General features: G+C 38.4%; 1 protein-coding gene across 1 annotated transcript in view; it reads right to left on the reverse strand.

The window, feature by feature from the left end:
- Positions 1-16,458, reverse strand: part of CEP295 (centrosomal protein 295) — an 80,222-nt gene that overhangs the window by 14,534 nt on the left and 49,230 nt on the right. The window contains exons 21-25 of the mRNA XM_036742784.1: positions 13,604-13,740; positions 13,019-13,208; positions 11,726-12,297; positions 8,711-8,851; positions 855-960 (exon numbers count right to left, since the gene is read on the reverse strand). Of these exons, the coding sequence (XP_036598679.1) occupies positions 855-960; positions 8,711-8,851; positions 11,726-12,297; positions 13,019-13,208; positions 13,604-13,740 (1,146 nt within the window). The remainder of the gene's footprint in view (positions 1-854; positions 961-8,710; positions 8,852-11,725; positions 12,298-13,018; positions 13,209-13,603; positions 13,741-16,458) is intronic.

The following is a 16,458-nucleotide window of genomic DNA, read 5'->3' on the forward strand; positions in this document are numbered from 1 at the left end:
AGATGCCTCATCTTTAGAATGGGAATAATACCTATGCTACTTATTTCATGGGGTTGTCATGAAAATCAAACAAGACAATTTATGTCAAACATCTTACAAACCTAAAAGCCATACAAACGTCAGCTGCTGTCATAATCATAAAAACACTAGCCAGAAACAGGGTTGTCAGTAAGACAACTTTAATAACCTATAACTGCAACTTGATTCTAGATCAGGGATGTGGAACCTGCAGCCTCAATGCCACATGTGGCCCTCTAGGTCCTCAAGTGTGGCCCTTCAACTGAATCCAAACTTCATAGAACAAATCCACTTAATAAAAGAATTTGTGGGGCAGCTGAGTGACACAGTGAGTAGAGCACTGGCCCTAAAGTCAGGAAGACCTGAGTTCAAATCCGGCCTCAGACACCTGACACACTTACTTGCTGTGTGACCTTGCACAAGCCACTTAACCTCAATTGCCCTGCCTTCTCCCTTCAAAAAAAAAAAAAGAATCTGTTCTGCAAAACTTGGGACTCAGTCGAAAGGCCATACCCCAGGACCTAGAAGTTCCACATGTGACCTTGAGGCTGAAGGTTTTCCACCCCTGTTCCAGATAGATGCTCCTTCCCCATTTCTATTTTATTCAGAAGTAAAGAATTTAATATGATTATTCTAGTGCCCATATGGCCTTTTGATTGTCATCAAAAGAACTTCTGCAATGCATGAGATTAAGTGGTATAATGCATAAAATGGTGGACTTGACATGGGTTCAAATGCTATTTTAATTGAATTTGTCTCATTTGTAAAACACAGGGGGAAGAAATAGAAGACCTGTAAGGTCCCTTCCACCTCTAGATCTAAGATCCTATGATTACCTGGACGCTGGAAGGAGGAAGATGGTCTCTCCTCAGGAGGTTCTGTAACAATTAAATCTGGTTTCCAAACTGAGTAATCTTCTTTTAACTCTGAATCTTGTTTCACCTAGTAACAAGAAGGAGTAATGTTTTTCAGACCTACAGAAAGGGTAAAACATCTCTTTCTACTGTCACAGAACAGGTATGGACAACTTTTGCTAATAGCACAAGCATGTAAAATAAATATTCAAAACACAAGCAACCAAGGACAATCTTAAATACTGGTGGTAATAATAATAGGTAACACTTATATAGCACTTTCAGGTTTGCAAAACACTTTACATGTTATTTCAATGGATCCTCATAACGACTGACCTGCAGTAAACTAAAATTCCCCCTTTTCAGATAAGTTGCCAACCAGTTTCCCCATCCTGTCTTACAAAGATGATTTTATGAAACCAAAATAATTTTAAGACAGTTTTTATCACATGAAGAAAACATGCTTTTATTTTTTTACTAAATAATATGATCACAAAATCTAGTTTTTCTCTTCATATACTAATCCTCCCACAACTAGCTGAAATATTTTTTATATGTCTTATGATTTCATTATTATTAAAAATGTGAAGGAAATGACAAAGTTAACTGGTATTCAGGCCCTACTTTTGTCATAGTTTGTGACAGATCTTTATTATAATGTTATGAGTCAGCTGATTAACCTCTAATGCTAGAAACTCAGCCAATCACAGTGGAAAAAGAATGGGTGAGATTTCTCCAGTGGCCAAGATGAAAACTGTATAATATTTCTGTATAACAATATGATAGTATGTTATAAACACAGCAATAGCAGATTAAATTTTATAAATACAAATTATACTCTTTAGTTCATCTACACAAGAGAGGAACAAAAGAAGTTTTCTGAGGAGGAGGAACATGATCAAATCTACTCATAAGATTATTCTGACAGTCACAAGCATGACTTGGTAGATCTAAAGAGAAGATAAAACTCATTGTATTTGGCCTCAGAGGGAAGAACTCAAAGCAATGGGTAGATGTTGCAGAAAGCTGTATTTTGGGTCAATACAAGAAAAATGCCCTGACAATTTTAACTTTCACCAAGTCAAATGAGCTGCTGCATGTAGCAGTAGCAGTGACCGCTATCTTATTAGAGTTCTCAGAGTGGGAATCCAGCAACTACTGTACTAGAATGTTGGAAGTAGAGGACTCCTCAAAGGGCAGAGGATAAAAAATGATGGCCCTAAAGTTTACAATTCTATAAAAAAATTTACATAATATGTATACTAATAGTTGTAAAGACATGACATTCCTAAATGAAAACACTATAATACCATGAGGAAAAGTATATTACATGCCAAATCAGCTAAAGAAATCTTATACATTCCAGAAGATCACAGTGAGTTGAGGGAGTCGAAAAATTTTCATATTACAAGCTGGGTCTTTAGTTTGGCTTTTGAGAATAGATAGGATTCAGACAGATGGAAAGGGTAGGGGAAATAAATTCCAGATTAAGGAAAAGGAGACATGAGCAAGGTATGTTCTATGCATAATGAAACCAATTTACCTGGAGTAAAATATTTATTCAGACAAACAGTGGAACATAAAATTCAGGCTATGGAAATTTTCTGAACATTGGAATGACACAATGAGAGTGGTGATTAATTTTGCACTAGTGTCCGATAACTACACTTCATTGTGGGATGGAAGTTACTCTGGGCTATGCCAGTGGAACATGAAATTTGGAAGAAAAAATAGAGTATAAACATTTCCAGTAAAGGCCTGAGGACCAGTCAATAACGAAACAAATTTAGTTTGAATAAGTTGTTCATTTACAAGAATACTGAGAGATGATATCAAGAAGGCTTGTTGTGGTGCAATTATGCCGGACCCTGAATATTATGACCTACTTACCTAACCCATGAAGCGGGCCCTAGACCATCAGTCTGTGCTTTGCATCTCATTCTGCTATCCATCCAGTAAATCTTGCCACTTTGCCATCAGACCAGCAGCCCCAAGCATAATGACCCCTACTCCCACACCCCTTTCTATTTCTTGCTCTAGGCAAAGTAGTCAAATTACTATTCCTATTCCTTCTGGAAAGAACATGTCTAATAAGTGCCTACAAGCCCAAGAACAAAACGCCTTTACCTGGCCATCCTCCTATGTGTGCTACATTCACCCACCAGTAACTGTTGTTCAGTCATTGTCATGTCTGACTTTCTGTAATCCCATGGACCACATCCTCCACTTCTATCCTCCATGACCTCCTGAAGTCTGTCCGAGTTCATCTCTGTTGCTTCCATGACACTATCCATCTCATTCTCTGCTGACTCCTTTTCCTTTTGTGTTCAATTTTTCCCAACATCAGTTGTCTTCTCATTATATGGCCAAATTAAGCTTCAGCTTCTGTATTTGACCTTCTAGTGAAAAGCCTGAATTAATGCCTTTAAGTATGGAATGATTTGATCTCCTTGCCGTCCAAGGGACTCTCAGAGGTCTTGTCCAGCACCCCAATTTGAAAGTGTTGATTCTGCGGCCCTCAGCTTTCCTTACAATCCAACTCTCATGATACTACTGGAAAAACCATAGTTTTGACTATACAGACCTTGGGTGGCAAGGTGATGTCTCTCCTTTTTAGTATGCTGTGCAGATTTGCCATAGCTTTCTTTTAAGGATAAAGCACCTTTTAATTTCACGGCTGCAGTGGCCATCAGCAGTGATTTTTGAGACCAAGAATATAAAATCTGACACTGCTTCCATTTTCTCTGCATCTATCCACCAGGAAGTAATGAGATCACTTGCCAAGATTTTACGTGTTTTTTAATGGTAAGCTTTAAGCCATCTTTACACTATCCTCTTTCACCCTAAATCAAGAGGCTTCTTAATTCCTCTGCACTTTCTTCATTAGAGCGGTTTCACATCTAAGATTGCTGATACTTCTCCCAGCACCCTCAATTCTGGTTTTTGATTCATCCAGCCTGCCATTGTGCATGATGTACTCTGCATAAAGAGGAAAATACTGTGGTACTCCTTTTTCAATCTTAAACCAATCACCTGGCTCCATGTTCAGTTCTGACTGTAGCTTCTTGGCCCACATGCAGGCTCCTCAGGAGACAGTAAGATCATTTGGCACTCCCATCTCTTTGAGAACTTGCCCCATTTTGTTGTGATTCACACAAAGGCTTTAGTGATTGGGCTTAACTAATACTAGCTAACATTGAAGGAGAGCTTACAGTGCGTCAGGCGTCGTGCAAAACACTTCACAACTGTCATCTCATTTGATCCACACAACAACCCTAGGAGGGTGGTAACTGTTATTGTTATCTCCATTTTACAGATGAGGAAACTAAGGCAAACACAAGTTAAATGACTTGCCCAGGGACGCAGCTAGTAAGTGTCGGAGGCTAGATTTGAACTTAGGTCTTCCTGATTCTAGGCCTAGTGCTCTATCTGTTGCAACACCTAGCTGCTTCTTTGAGAAGAAAGTATCATTTTCTGTTTATATAGTCAGAAAGTGATTTTCTTCCCAAAAGGAGAAGATACACACACACACACAAGCTTCTTAGCACAGTACCTGGCACAATAAGTGCTAATAAAAGCCTAAATAAATTTATTCAAACAAAGCAATACGAAGTTTACACTGTAGGTCACTAACAGTTTTTAAACATTAGAATAATTGAAGAGGGATGATCAGTCTGAAACTAAAGTCTTCCAATTGTGTTTTACTGTGGTATAAAGGTAAGCCGGGTTCTGAATGTTATACTGGTGGAACCCAGGCTCTGACAGATTTGAACAGGCTGGAAATCCTTCTCTTATAGGCCTGATATTGACTTCTCTCTCAGTCTTCAGAAAAATCCCATACCTGGAATGCTCTCCTTCCTCATGTTTACATCCCAACTTCACTCGACAACCAGAAAAAATCCTTTTCTCAATTTCTCTTCATGCTAGTGACTTGTCTCTTTATTATCTCCCATTTATCCTGTCTACAGCTTGTTTGTACAAAATTATTTTCATGATGTCTCTCCCACTAAACCATGAGCTCCTTGAGAGCAAGAACTATCTCTTTTGCCTTTCTTTTGGTATATTAACATATAACACAGTGACCAGCATACAACAATTACTTAATAAATGCTTGGGTGACTCAGATGGGTGCAAAAATCTATCTTATTGGGGGGGAGGTGGAGGTGGAGCCAAGATGGCGGCTGGAAAGCAGGAACTTACCTAGGGCTCTCCCCCAGGACCCTCCAAACACCTGTAATAAATGGCTCTGAACTAATTCTAGAACTGCAGAACCCACAAAATAGCAGAGGGAAGCAGGGCTCTAGCCCAGGACAGCTTGGATGGTCGCTGGGCAAGGTCTATCGCGCACGGACCTAGGTGGAGTAGAGCAGAGCCCAGCGTGGGCTGCACCTGGACCAACCAGACTGGGAGCCAGGCAGTGTGGGCCCTAGCGCCCTGAATTAGTGAGCCGTGGCAGTTACCAGACTTCTCAACCCACAAACACCAAAGACAACAGAGAAGGTTAGCGGGAAAAGCTGCGGGGGACAGAGAGAAGGAGTTCACTGTTTGGCCACCACACCGGCAGGGGGTGGGGGGGTGCAGGGGCGGGGGAGGTGCAGCTACAGAACTACAGCTGCAGTTGCTTCTGGCCCCAGGCCCACCTGGTGGGAGGAATTAAGTGGCACATCAGAGCAGGACTGCAGAGACTGCTGAAGATCTGAGTCGCAGTCCAGGTTGGCGGTTCTTGGGGGAGGAAGAGCGCTGGTATGGCAGAGCTTGCTGTGTAGAAATAGCTCTGAAAACAACAGCACATCCCCTCAAGCTTGGAACAAAGTACTCTCTACTCTACAAGCAGTCATACCCCCATGAAAAACTCAAAGGTCAACTAGTTGGCTGGGAACATGACCAGGCAGCAAAAACAGACTCAGATTCAGTCTCAGACTTTGAATCTTTCTTTGCTGACAAAGAAGACCAAAACATACAGACAGAAAAAGTCAACAAAGTCAAAAAGCCCACATCAAAAGCCTCCAAGAAAAACATGAACTGGTCTCAGGTCATGGAAGAGCTCAAAAAGGATTTGGAAAAGCAAGTTAGAGAAATAGAGGAAAAACTGGGAAGAGAAATGAGAATGATGCAAGAAAACCATGAAAAACAAGTCAATGACTTGCTAAAGGAGACCCAAAAAAATACTGAAGAAAACAACACCTTAAAAAATAGACTAACTCAAATGGCAAAAGAGCTCCAAAAAGCCAATGAGAAGAATGCCCTGAAAGGCAGAATTAGCCAAATGGAAAAGGAGGTAGAAAAGACCATGGAAGAAAATACTACCTTAAAAATTAGATTGGAGCAAGTAGAAACTAGTGACTTTGAGGAATCAAGATATTATAAAACAGAACCAAAGGAATGAAAAAGTGGAAGACAATGTGAAATATCTCATTGGAAAAACCACTGACCTGGAAAATAGATCCAGGAAAGAGAATTTAAAAATTATTGGATTACCTGAAAGCCATGATCAAAAAAAGAGCCTAGATATCATCCTTCAAGAAATTAAGAAGAAATGCCCTGATATTCTAGAGCCAGAGGGTAAAATAGAAATTGAAAGAATACACCAATTGCCTCCTGAAAAAGATCCCCAAAAGAAAACTCCTAGTAATATTGTCACCAAATTCCAGAGCTCCCAGGTCAAGGAGAAAATACTGCAAGGAGCCAGAAAGAAACAATTTGAGTAATGTGGAAACACAATCAGGATAACACAAGATCTAGCAGCTTCTACATTCATTAAGGTATTGAAGCGCTTGGAATATGATATTCTGGAAGTTAATGGAGCTAGGATTAAAACCAAGAATCACCTACCCAGCAAAACTGAGTATCATACTCCAAGGCAAAATAGGGACTTTCAATAAAATAGAAGACTTTCAAGCTTTCTCAGTGAAAAGACCACAGCTGAATAGAAAATCTGACTTTTAAACGCAAGAATCAAGAGAAACATGAAAAGGTAAATAAGAAAGAGAAATCATAAGGGACTTACTAAAATTGAACTGTTTTGTTTACATTCCTACATGGAAAGATGATATGTATAATTCATGAGACCTCAGTATTAGGGTAGCGGAAGGGAATATACATACATGTACACACACACACACACACATACACACAGGGTACAGGGTGAGTTGACTACAAAGGGATGATATCTAAGAAAAAAAATCGAATTAAGGGATGAGAGAGGAATATATTGATAGAGGGAGAAAGGGAGAGAGAGAATGGGGTAAATTAATCTCGCATAAAGAAATAGCAGTTCTGTTGGGAGGGAAGAGGTGGCAGATGAGGGGGAATGAATGAATCTTGCTCTCATCAGATATGACCCGAGGAGGGAATAACATACACACTCAATTGGGTATCTTACCCCACAGGAAAGAAGGAGGAAGGAGATTAAAAAAAGGGGGAATGTTTGAAAAGGGACAGGGTCAAGAGAGAAAATTGGATAAAGGGGGATAGGACAGGAAGGAGCAAAATACAGTTAGTCTTTCACAGTATGAGTATTGTGGAAGGGTTTTGCATAACGATACACATGTGGCCTATGCTGAATTGCTTGCCTTCTTAGAGAGGATGGGTGGGGAGGGAAAAGGGGAGAGAATTTGGAACTCAAAGTTTTAAAAGAAGATTTTCAAAAAAAAAGTTTTTGCATGCAACTAGGAAATAAGACATACAGGCAACGGGGCATAAACATCTATCTTGCCCTTCAAGAAACTAAGGGAAAAGGGGATGGGGGGGGAGTGGGGTGACAGAAGGAAGCACTGACTGGGGAATGGGGCAATCAGAATATATGCCATCTTGGAGTGGGAGGGAGGGTAGAAATGGGGAGAAAATTTGTAATTCAAACTCTTGGGAAAATTAATGCTGAAAACTAAAAATATTAAATAAGTAAATAATGATTTAAATTTTTTAAAAAAAATCTATCTTATCCAACCAAGAAACAAGAGGGGAAGGGGAGGGCAGATTAAAGAAGGCAATGATCAGAAGTGAAATAAGACTTTTGAGTAGGGACAGAATAAAGAGAAAGATAAACAGAAGTAAATAGGATGGAGGGAAATACACAGTATTCATGACTATGAGTGTGAATGAGATGAGGTCATCCATAAAATGGAAACATCAGAATAGATTAGGAACCAGAATCCAGCAATATGTTGTTTACAAGAGACACATCTGAAACATAACGACATATATCCAGGGCTGGAGCAGAAGAAAATAAAAGGGTTTGAGCAGAGTCTATTATGGTCAACGGAAGTAAAAAAGGCAAGGATAGCAATCATGATCTCAGACAAAGCAAAAGCAAAAACAGACATAACTAAAAGTGATAATCAGGGAAACATTTTGTTAAAAAGTACCATACGCCAGCAATACCACTTCCAGGACTATATCCCAAAGAGATCATAAAAATGGAAAAAAATGTACAAAATGTAAAAATGTGAAAAAAATGTACAAAAATATTTATAGCAGCTCTTTTTGTGGTGGCCAAATACTGGAAATTTTGAGGGGATGCCCATCAATTGGGGAATGGCTGAACAAATTGTGGTATATGAATGTAATGGAATACCATTGTGTTATAACAAATGATAAACAGGTAGACTTCAGAAAAACCTAGAAAGACTTATATGAACTGATGCTGAATGAAGTGAGCAGGACTAGAACACTGTATATGGTAACAGCCATGGTACGCAATGACTGACTCTGACAGACTTAGCTCGTCTCAGAAATGCAAGGACTCCTTTAAACATACCTGTTCCTCCACTGCGTTTCAGATAGCTATGCTTATTATATAAATGAAGGGTTATTAAATTAAATAACTTCGTAAAACTTACCTGAAAACAGCTTTTCAATTCACTCCCTTTGTTTTCTTCTTGGATCAAATTTTCCAAATCTGAATCTGTAACACTATTGTCACTGGAGCTGATTAAAGTGAGTTCAGCCTCTTCCATGATACCATGTCCAGATGTGGTCTCCTAAACAGTAATGTAAAGAAGGTAGCTCTTATAAATCATTATTTCTCAAAATAAAATAAAAATAATTTTAGTATCTATATCTTAAGATAAAATAAACAAGGAAGTTGCCATAGAACAGGTATGTTTAAAGGGGGAGAAAAACAATCAAACTTGTGCCCACTAAAAAACAAACAAAAAAGTCCCTGAAAACCATTAACATGTGGGATTCCATTAACTCCACTGAACTAGTGCCAATGTTTAAAAAAAGGAACAGATTAAAAAACAACTCAGTAATTTCCTGAGTAACAGTCTCTCACTAATTTTACTGCCTGTAAAGAAAACAACACTCCTTTCTTGAAAGGACTATGAGGTTTATCTTGATTTTGCGTATCTACCAGACAGGAATGCTTTTTTGCGGTCTGATGCCCACATTATCATATCAAAATCATATCACTACAGTGGCAGTGAATTGTTGAGGGAATGAAGGAAAGTGACATCATTTAGAAGAATTTAATTAATAGGGTATTGCTGGCAGGAGAATTTTCAGAATACAGTGGAACACAGCAGTTAAGACTATAGTAAAGAGCTGCTGAGCTACAGGACTAATGGAGTATGAGAACCTATCTTCTCTATCACCTAGTGAATGCAGATAGCAGGAAGTGACAAAAGTGTGTGTCGGGCCAGAAGTTAAACTATGCAAGCAAGATTTGTCAGGTTTCCAAAAGACTGACGTGTTTCAGTACTTAGAATTCAGTCTCAGCAGTGAGCATACTCCCTCTCACCAATGAAATTTGTCATCCATTGATTGGGCCTTAAGAAAATGATCACTATGGGTGGTCAATCCTCAGGTGTACATACACTCATACCTTGGTTTACATACACAGACTTTCTATCTTAGTAAAACCTGCAAGCCTTGAGCAAAAGCTTTTGTGAGCAGTTACTTCCACCCCACATAGAGGCTTTATCAAAGTGAAACTCTGCTTACAGCCATTCGCTCTTATTCCTCAAGCCCAGTTCTCTGATACAGAAGGATAAGAAAATATGGGTTGGAATCTCATCTCTGCTGCTAATTACTGTGAGACTCCCAGGACCTCAGACACCAACTGGCTGTATAACCACAGCCTCAGCTTCCTTATTTGTAATACACCTGAGGTAAAAATACATGTATTACCTATTATAGTAATGTTGTTCAGAGGATCAAATAAAGTAATGCATGGAAAGCACTGTGCAACTTTAAAGCGCTACATAAATGTGAAGTATTACTTTGAATGCATGTATTCTAAGTCCAAATCTATAATTGTATCCACATAATGAACTGCCATTAGTTATACAGAAGGGCAACTCATTTGTAATCGAGACTTTTAGACGTGTGCCCAGAGCACTGAATGGTGACTTGCCCATAATCACCAAACTAGTAGGTGTTAAAGGCAGAACCTGAACCCAAGTTTTTTTGACTGCAAGGACAGCATTCTAAAAGCATTATGTCAAACTGCTGTCATGGCTACCACTACTGCTACTACACTACTACTATGTTCTTGATGAATCGTACCTGACTCTTTGTTACGCCATTTGTGGTTTTCTTGGCAAAGATACTGGAGTGTTTTGCCATTTCCTTCTCCAGCTCATTTTAAAGACAAGGAAACTGAGGCAAACATGGTAAAGTGATTTCCCCAGGGTCACACAGCTAGTAAATGACAGAGGCAGTATTTGAGCTCAGGTCATCCTGATTGCAAGTTTGGCATTCTATCCATTATGCCACCCAACTGCCCTGCAATCCTACTAGTAAATATCAGGTAAAGAGTAAATAAGAAGGATGCTTCTTCATATCCTGATGTACCATTGCTTTGACACTAAGAACAAAGACGCTACTGAAAAGCACTGAATGAAATAATATTAAAGCTCAAATGGACAAAAGACCATCTAGTACAGAGGTGTCAAACTAACTTGTGGGAAACACTCAACAAAATAAAAATACAAGATAAAGAATGTTAATTTGTGAGTTTTAAGGCAATATACAGCCTTCAGGGGTCCATTTCTACTTGAGTCTGAAATCACTGATCTAATCCATGATGAAAATAAAGACATATGCCCTCAATTTCAGGTATTTGGATGTCTAAGGGTGTTGGCAATCGAAATGGGCTCTTAGCACTCAGTTCAACCAAGTGCTCTAGAAGAGTTTGGCCTTTGTTTCAGTGACTAGATTGGGAGTCCTTGGTGTCCTCCTTGCCTCAGGGGAGGGCCTAGTTTACATGGGTTTGACTGGCATGTTTGGGACATCAAAGACTTTTAGACCACGTGGGCTTAAGTCATCTCTGTGACATTTCAGGTCATGTGGGTGAGTCGCATGTGTGACTTACTCTTGACCCTGAAAAAGATACAAAACCAGGGGTTGGCTTTCTCTTTTTCAGAGCTCTTACCCACAGCCATGGTGGCACACGTGACTCTGGGCCAGCCCTTGTTATGAGCTCCTGGGCTGAACCTCGATGTTGGTAACTATGAATTGTATTTGGTCTGTCTGTTGATGTTTGTAATTTGTTTGTATTTGCTCTGAAGTTCAGGATGCTGGCTTTTTCCCCTGAACTAAGTGAATGGTATTTGTATGCTGGATTAAAGTAAGCTTGTTAACCCCTTAATGTTGCTTTCCTTAGTAAAGCAGATCAAAAGAACCCGGGCTTTTGCAGCGTGCTGGTAGCGTGCATGCGGTTGGGTTTTTATTGGTTTTTCACCACCACAACAGCTACTAGCCAGATTGTTGAAACACTAAGGCAGATGGCTTGATTAAGGAGCTTCTTGTGCCAAAGTGCTACGTTGAGATCAATTTGAATAATTCCTTTCCAGACTCATGAAACAAAATGGAGTTAGTAGCTACTTTTAGGACTTATTTACCTCACTTACCCAAACTGGTATAGAGCTCTGTAATGAACATGATCTGAGACTTATTAAGAACGATGGTGGCAGTGGTTGAGGTGTGTTTCGAAAGACCTCCACATTTTCTTCACTTGTTACAGATCCACTAGATCTTTCTGAATGTGTCTCTGGATCTCTGACCACACACCTACTATTTGTTTCACTCTGAGCACCTGCTATAGCTTCTATCTGACTCCTTTGCATTTCATCAGATAATTCTTCAAAACCAACATCTTCCTTTCTTGATTCCACTTGGTCTTTTGTTGAGCTCTTGCTTGAAGAAGAATCATAAGGTGTGCTATGTGGCACCCTCATTCTATCAAAAAGATGATGATAATCAGAGGAACTAGAAGTTGGACTTTGCAGAACTGCCACTGATGGAGAGATATCAGTACTTCTCTTACGTGCTAGTAACTCCTCATACTGTTTTCTAAGAGGAAATTTTTCTTTTTTAAAATTTTGTGAAGGTCCTTCAGCTTCAATGCTTAGGAAACCAGCAGAGTGGCTACTGTCGCTTGGAGCAGATTCAGGCTGAAGTGGTTGAAAGGATTCTTCAGATACTGTTTTAAAAAGAGTTTTCAAAAATCAGTTAATCACATATATGTGGTATCTGGAAACAGATCAAAACAATATTACTCAAGTAAATAAGTTATATATAGCAAGCAATTCCCAGTGTTTACTTAATTTCCTTATGACTACTAATAATATCCATATATAAGCTATGTGAGTAGAAAAGACAAATTTTCTTAATATTAAGCAAAAAGCTAAAGAATTTTGATAGATAAGAACAATATTTAGCTTTTACTACCCCAAATTAACTCTTTCCATCTGAGGAAACTACATCACAAAATCATACAACTCCATTAGCTATGACCATGAGCTTTCTCTACTAAAATTAATGTTCGCAAGTATTCTACCCAAAACATCGTTCACTGGTTATTAACCTTAAGATTTCTTCTGAAAAGACAACAATTAAATACTCTTGTGTTTTCATTAGACATCAGCACAAACCAATTATAAAGTGTCCTAAGGAAACCTGCACTCAAAAACATTCACTGTGAATCTGTGGGAACAATTTCCAGATGGTAAAGAAAGGATAATCAGAAAGAAAACAAAGAGATAATGTGGAAAAGAAATATATAGAAAAAAAACTGCCAAAGTCTAATTCTTTGAAGAGATCTTCTGAGCTTGTGATTATTTCTTTTGGCATCAGGATAACCCAAGAAATCTTAACAACTAGGTTTTTGTTGAAACTCATTTAATTGCCTAGGTCATACGTACCCAAAATAATTTTTTCCTCAGGAAAATTTTCAGTTTGGGAGGAATCAAGAGTCATACTTGTTCTACTCATAGCAGAATGCAAGTTTATGTCAAGAGAGGAATGAAGGCTGGCCCTCACAGCTGTGGTAGAGGTTGTACTTTCAGGAGACCCAGATCCATCTTGGCTTTCAGGCGTTGAAGGGTATGTGGTCTGATGGAAACGCATGTGTAAGTTTTAAAAAGAAAATAACGAAAACATGACATGACACCCAATGTGGTCATTGCTATGATGCTTTCATGTTAACATCCATTGATAAATACCATATCACCTTAACACAGGTTAATAGGAGAATAAAAGTTTCCATGCTCAAACACAATTCCAACTTAAAAATCACTACATTAAAATGTCTTTTTTAAAAAGATTCTGCATTTTGTGTTCTTGGAACTTAAGGTAAGTTGAGAAGTTTATATTTTTTACAAAGTACTTAAAGTCTTCTTTGTTTTTCTTCCCAATTCTTATTTGCCTGCCTTCTTATACGTCAAACTCCATTATAAGAGCAATAACTTATTTTTAAAAGTTTTATTAAGGCATAGTATGTTAAATACCTTGCTCAGGTCTTGAGAAAGTCCAGATTGCGAAAGAGATGATGAGAAACCCAAGTCAGGCCTTGGTTCTAGAGCATGAAAGAGCTGATGATGTAAATGTGGAAAAGTTTGTTCTAATTCTGTAAAGTCAGGAACAACTATTAGAATTTTGGGAAAAAGAAAAACAGTAATTTTGAACTATTCAATATAAACTCCAAATAAATACTGTGAACAAGATTATGTTATTGTACTTTGGGACAATTCAGGTAAAAAGGAAAAATTTTGGTTCCCTTCCTCCGCCTTTAATATTATCAACAAAGCGATTTGATATAAGGTCAGACCTTCATTAGCTGAGCTATTTAAGAAGGAAAAACACTCAATGACCAAAGACCAATGAAGCTTCTGATGCTAGAAACCCCAAGCCTAAGGATGATCAGAAGATAGAGAAGACTTCATATGACCTTTGCTTTTAAAGCGCTTACCTAAGAATCAATTACAAAGCTAACGATAATAATGAAAGGAACAATAAGTATGAGGTAAAGCAGGGTGTTATCTCTTCTTCCCTCAGTTATACACCATCCAGCTTCAGGTTGCTCTTTTTCACTAAATCCCTTAATTCAAACTATGCACAGCTAAAGATCAATCATTGAAGTTGAAAGTTCTAAACAGTGATTTAAACAGCATTAAAATACAAGATGCAAGTAATATGGCCAGAGAAAATTTCCATCTTTCATGTATGCTTTTCAGACGCTCACAATTGTACAAGACAAAAGTTGATGTCCAGAAAAGAATGTTTAATACCTTCTTCTCATGAGCCACGTACAGGAAGAACTTACAATGAGCCAGGAAGCAAGAACTTGAGGTGGGAAAATATATTATAGCCACAAGAGATGAAGATAGAAATGAGACCCAAGAAAAGCCAGAGAGAGATATAAATGAATATAAAAGAAAAATGAGGCTGTGCGAGCTAAATGTGTGAAGTGGAAGGGAGTACAAGACGAGAGTAGTGAATAGGATTAGAGCAGAGATGACTACAACCTCAACTCCAGAAATGAGGTAAGAATTTTTAGATATTTTCCTTCCTGCCTTTTGAGAATCCCAGGCAAGACACTTTAAGAGACAGATATCACACTCTAATACTTACTGATAGGCTTATGACTTTCTGAAGTGACTGTGACCCCTTCACCCACAGGTAATTAGTGAAGATTTAAAGGGAATTATATAAATACCTGAAGGTATGGGATACTGAAATTAGTGTGTAAGTACAGAGGATGTTCCACTACTTGAGTCTTTTCCTTGTTTGCACTGCTTTATGTCTTAATTAAGTGCTTTTGGTATTGGATTTTTTTTTTGTATGGTCAAGCAAGAGAGTGAATTTACAAAGGTCTGAGAATTCAGGAAAGGAGCTGAATGATTTATTACCAAAAATCAGCATAGTGAATTTGGGGATAGCAAAGGAGCACCAAAACGTAAAAACATAAGTATAGCATCTGAAAAGACATTGCCCTAATTTAGAAATATAAAGATATTTCTATGTTGAAAACCTATATATTTTTAAAGGCATGGTTTCTCCTGAATCTAAACACTTCTACCAGCAACAGAAAGTTATGTTTAGAAGACTCCGATTTTGGTAGTGTCAAGTGTAGACTGGGGTGTATAGGGTGTTCAAGGAGAACTAGCACCTCTGGTGTGAAGGCCTGCTGAGCCCTTTTCAGGACTGCTTATCCACCCTTGGTATCCACCTGCCATCCAACTTTCACCTGTGGCTCCAAGAAACTGTAGTATGCATAAAGCCACACCCTGGTAAAATCGTCTCAGCAGATAAGCTAAACCACATAATCAACAGGCCTCGAACCCATCAGTGAATTAGGGAGATGTCTACCCCAAGCAAGTGAATACCTGCCCTGCTGAATGGACCAAGAAGAAGAACTTTTACCAACAGCCATGAAAGGTGGCTGAAGCAAGCACTGTGGAGCGCTTAGAGCTTGGTCACACATTGAAGACACCAAGGTCAATCAATGGATCCTGAGCCACTGTCAGTTTTCTTGACTTTGATTTTGCCGCTGGCTGCCGATGACTCTGGAAGACAGAGTGAGGCTGGTAACTTTGCACAGTTTGCCTCACTTCAATCCAATTCACATACAAGTCAAGACATCACCAAGTGATGTCACTGATCCTCTTCAAAAATGAAGGACAAATAACAAGACATTTTCCATTTCTCAAACAACAGAATCTTGTCATTTTTTGTACTACTGGAATATGAAAACTTTTGAACTTAATTAAAATACCTAAGCATTTTATACTGTGCCACATTAATGCCCACATTTAACTTCTATTACAGACTTTTGAGAGGAGGCATGACAATGAGATCCATTATATAAAGCACTGATGAAATGTTTTGATACTCCTCACAATCTCTGATAGGTATGGGAAAATTATCATCAGAAATATAACAGGATAATGTTATTCTATATTTACTGGGAAACAGGAGAAGCCTATTTATTATAGTACTAATGGATATAATATGTTTGAAACTCTACCGGGCATGAATCAATAATTTACTTTTGAGATTTAGCTTTAAAAATAAATTTTACTTCATTAATATGATTAAAACTAAAGTTCAATGCAACCCTGATTTAATTGCAAGGTGAAATAGCCAGGTATCTGGAAATATTCTGAGGTAAAAGGGATAAACTCCAAAATAAGTATCTCCACTATCTAGATGAATTGGGAATTTATTATTCAAAGCAAATTTTACTGATCTTTTTTCACCGGCAAAGTGCTGAAACATAAAGTTGACTGTAGTTACTCCTGCAGAAAAAGCTCATCACTATTCAATAATAGCCTAGCATATAGTTAGTACTGGCTTACAAACA

The sequence above is a fragment of the Trichosurus vulpecula genome, chromosome 2, assembly GCF_011100635.1.
Source record: "Trichosurus vulpecula isolate mTriVul1 chromosome 2, mTriVul1.pri, whole genome shotgun sequence".
NCBI classification, from domain to species: Eukaryota; Metazoa; Chordata; class Mammalia; order Diprotodontia; family Phalangeridae; genus Trichosurus; species Trichosurus vulpecula.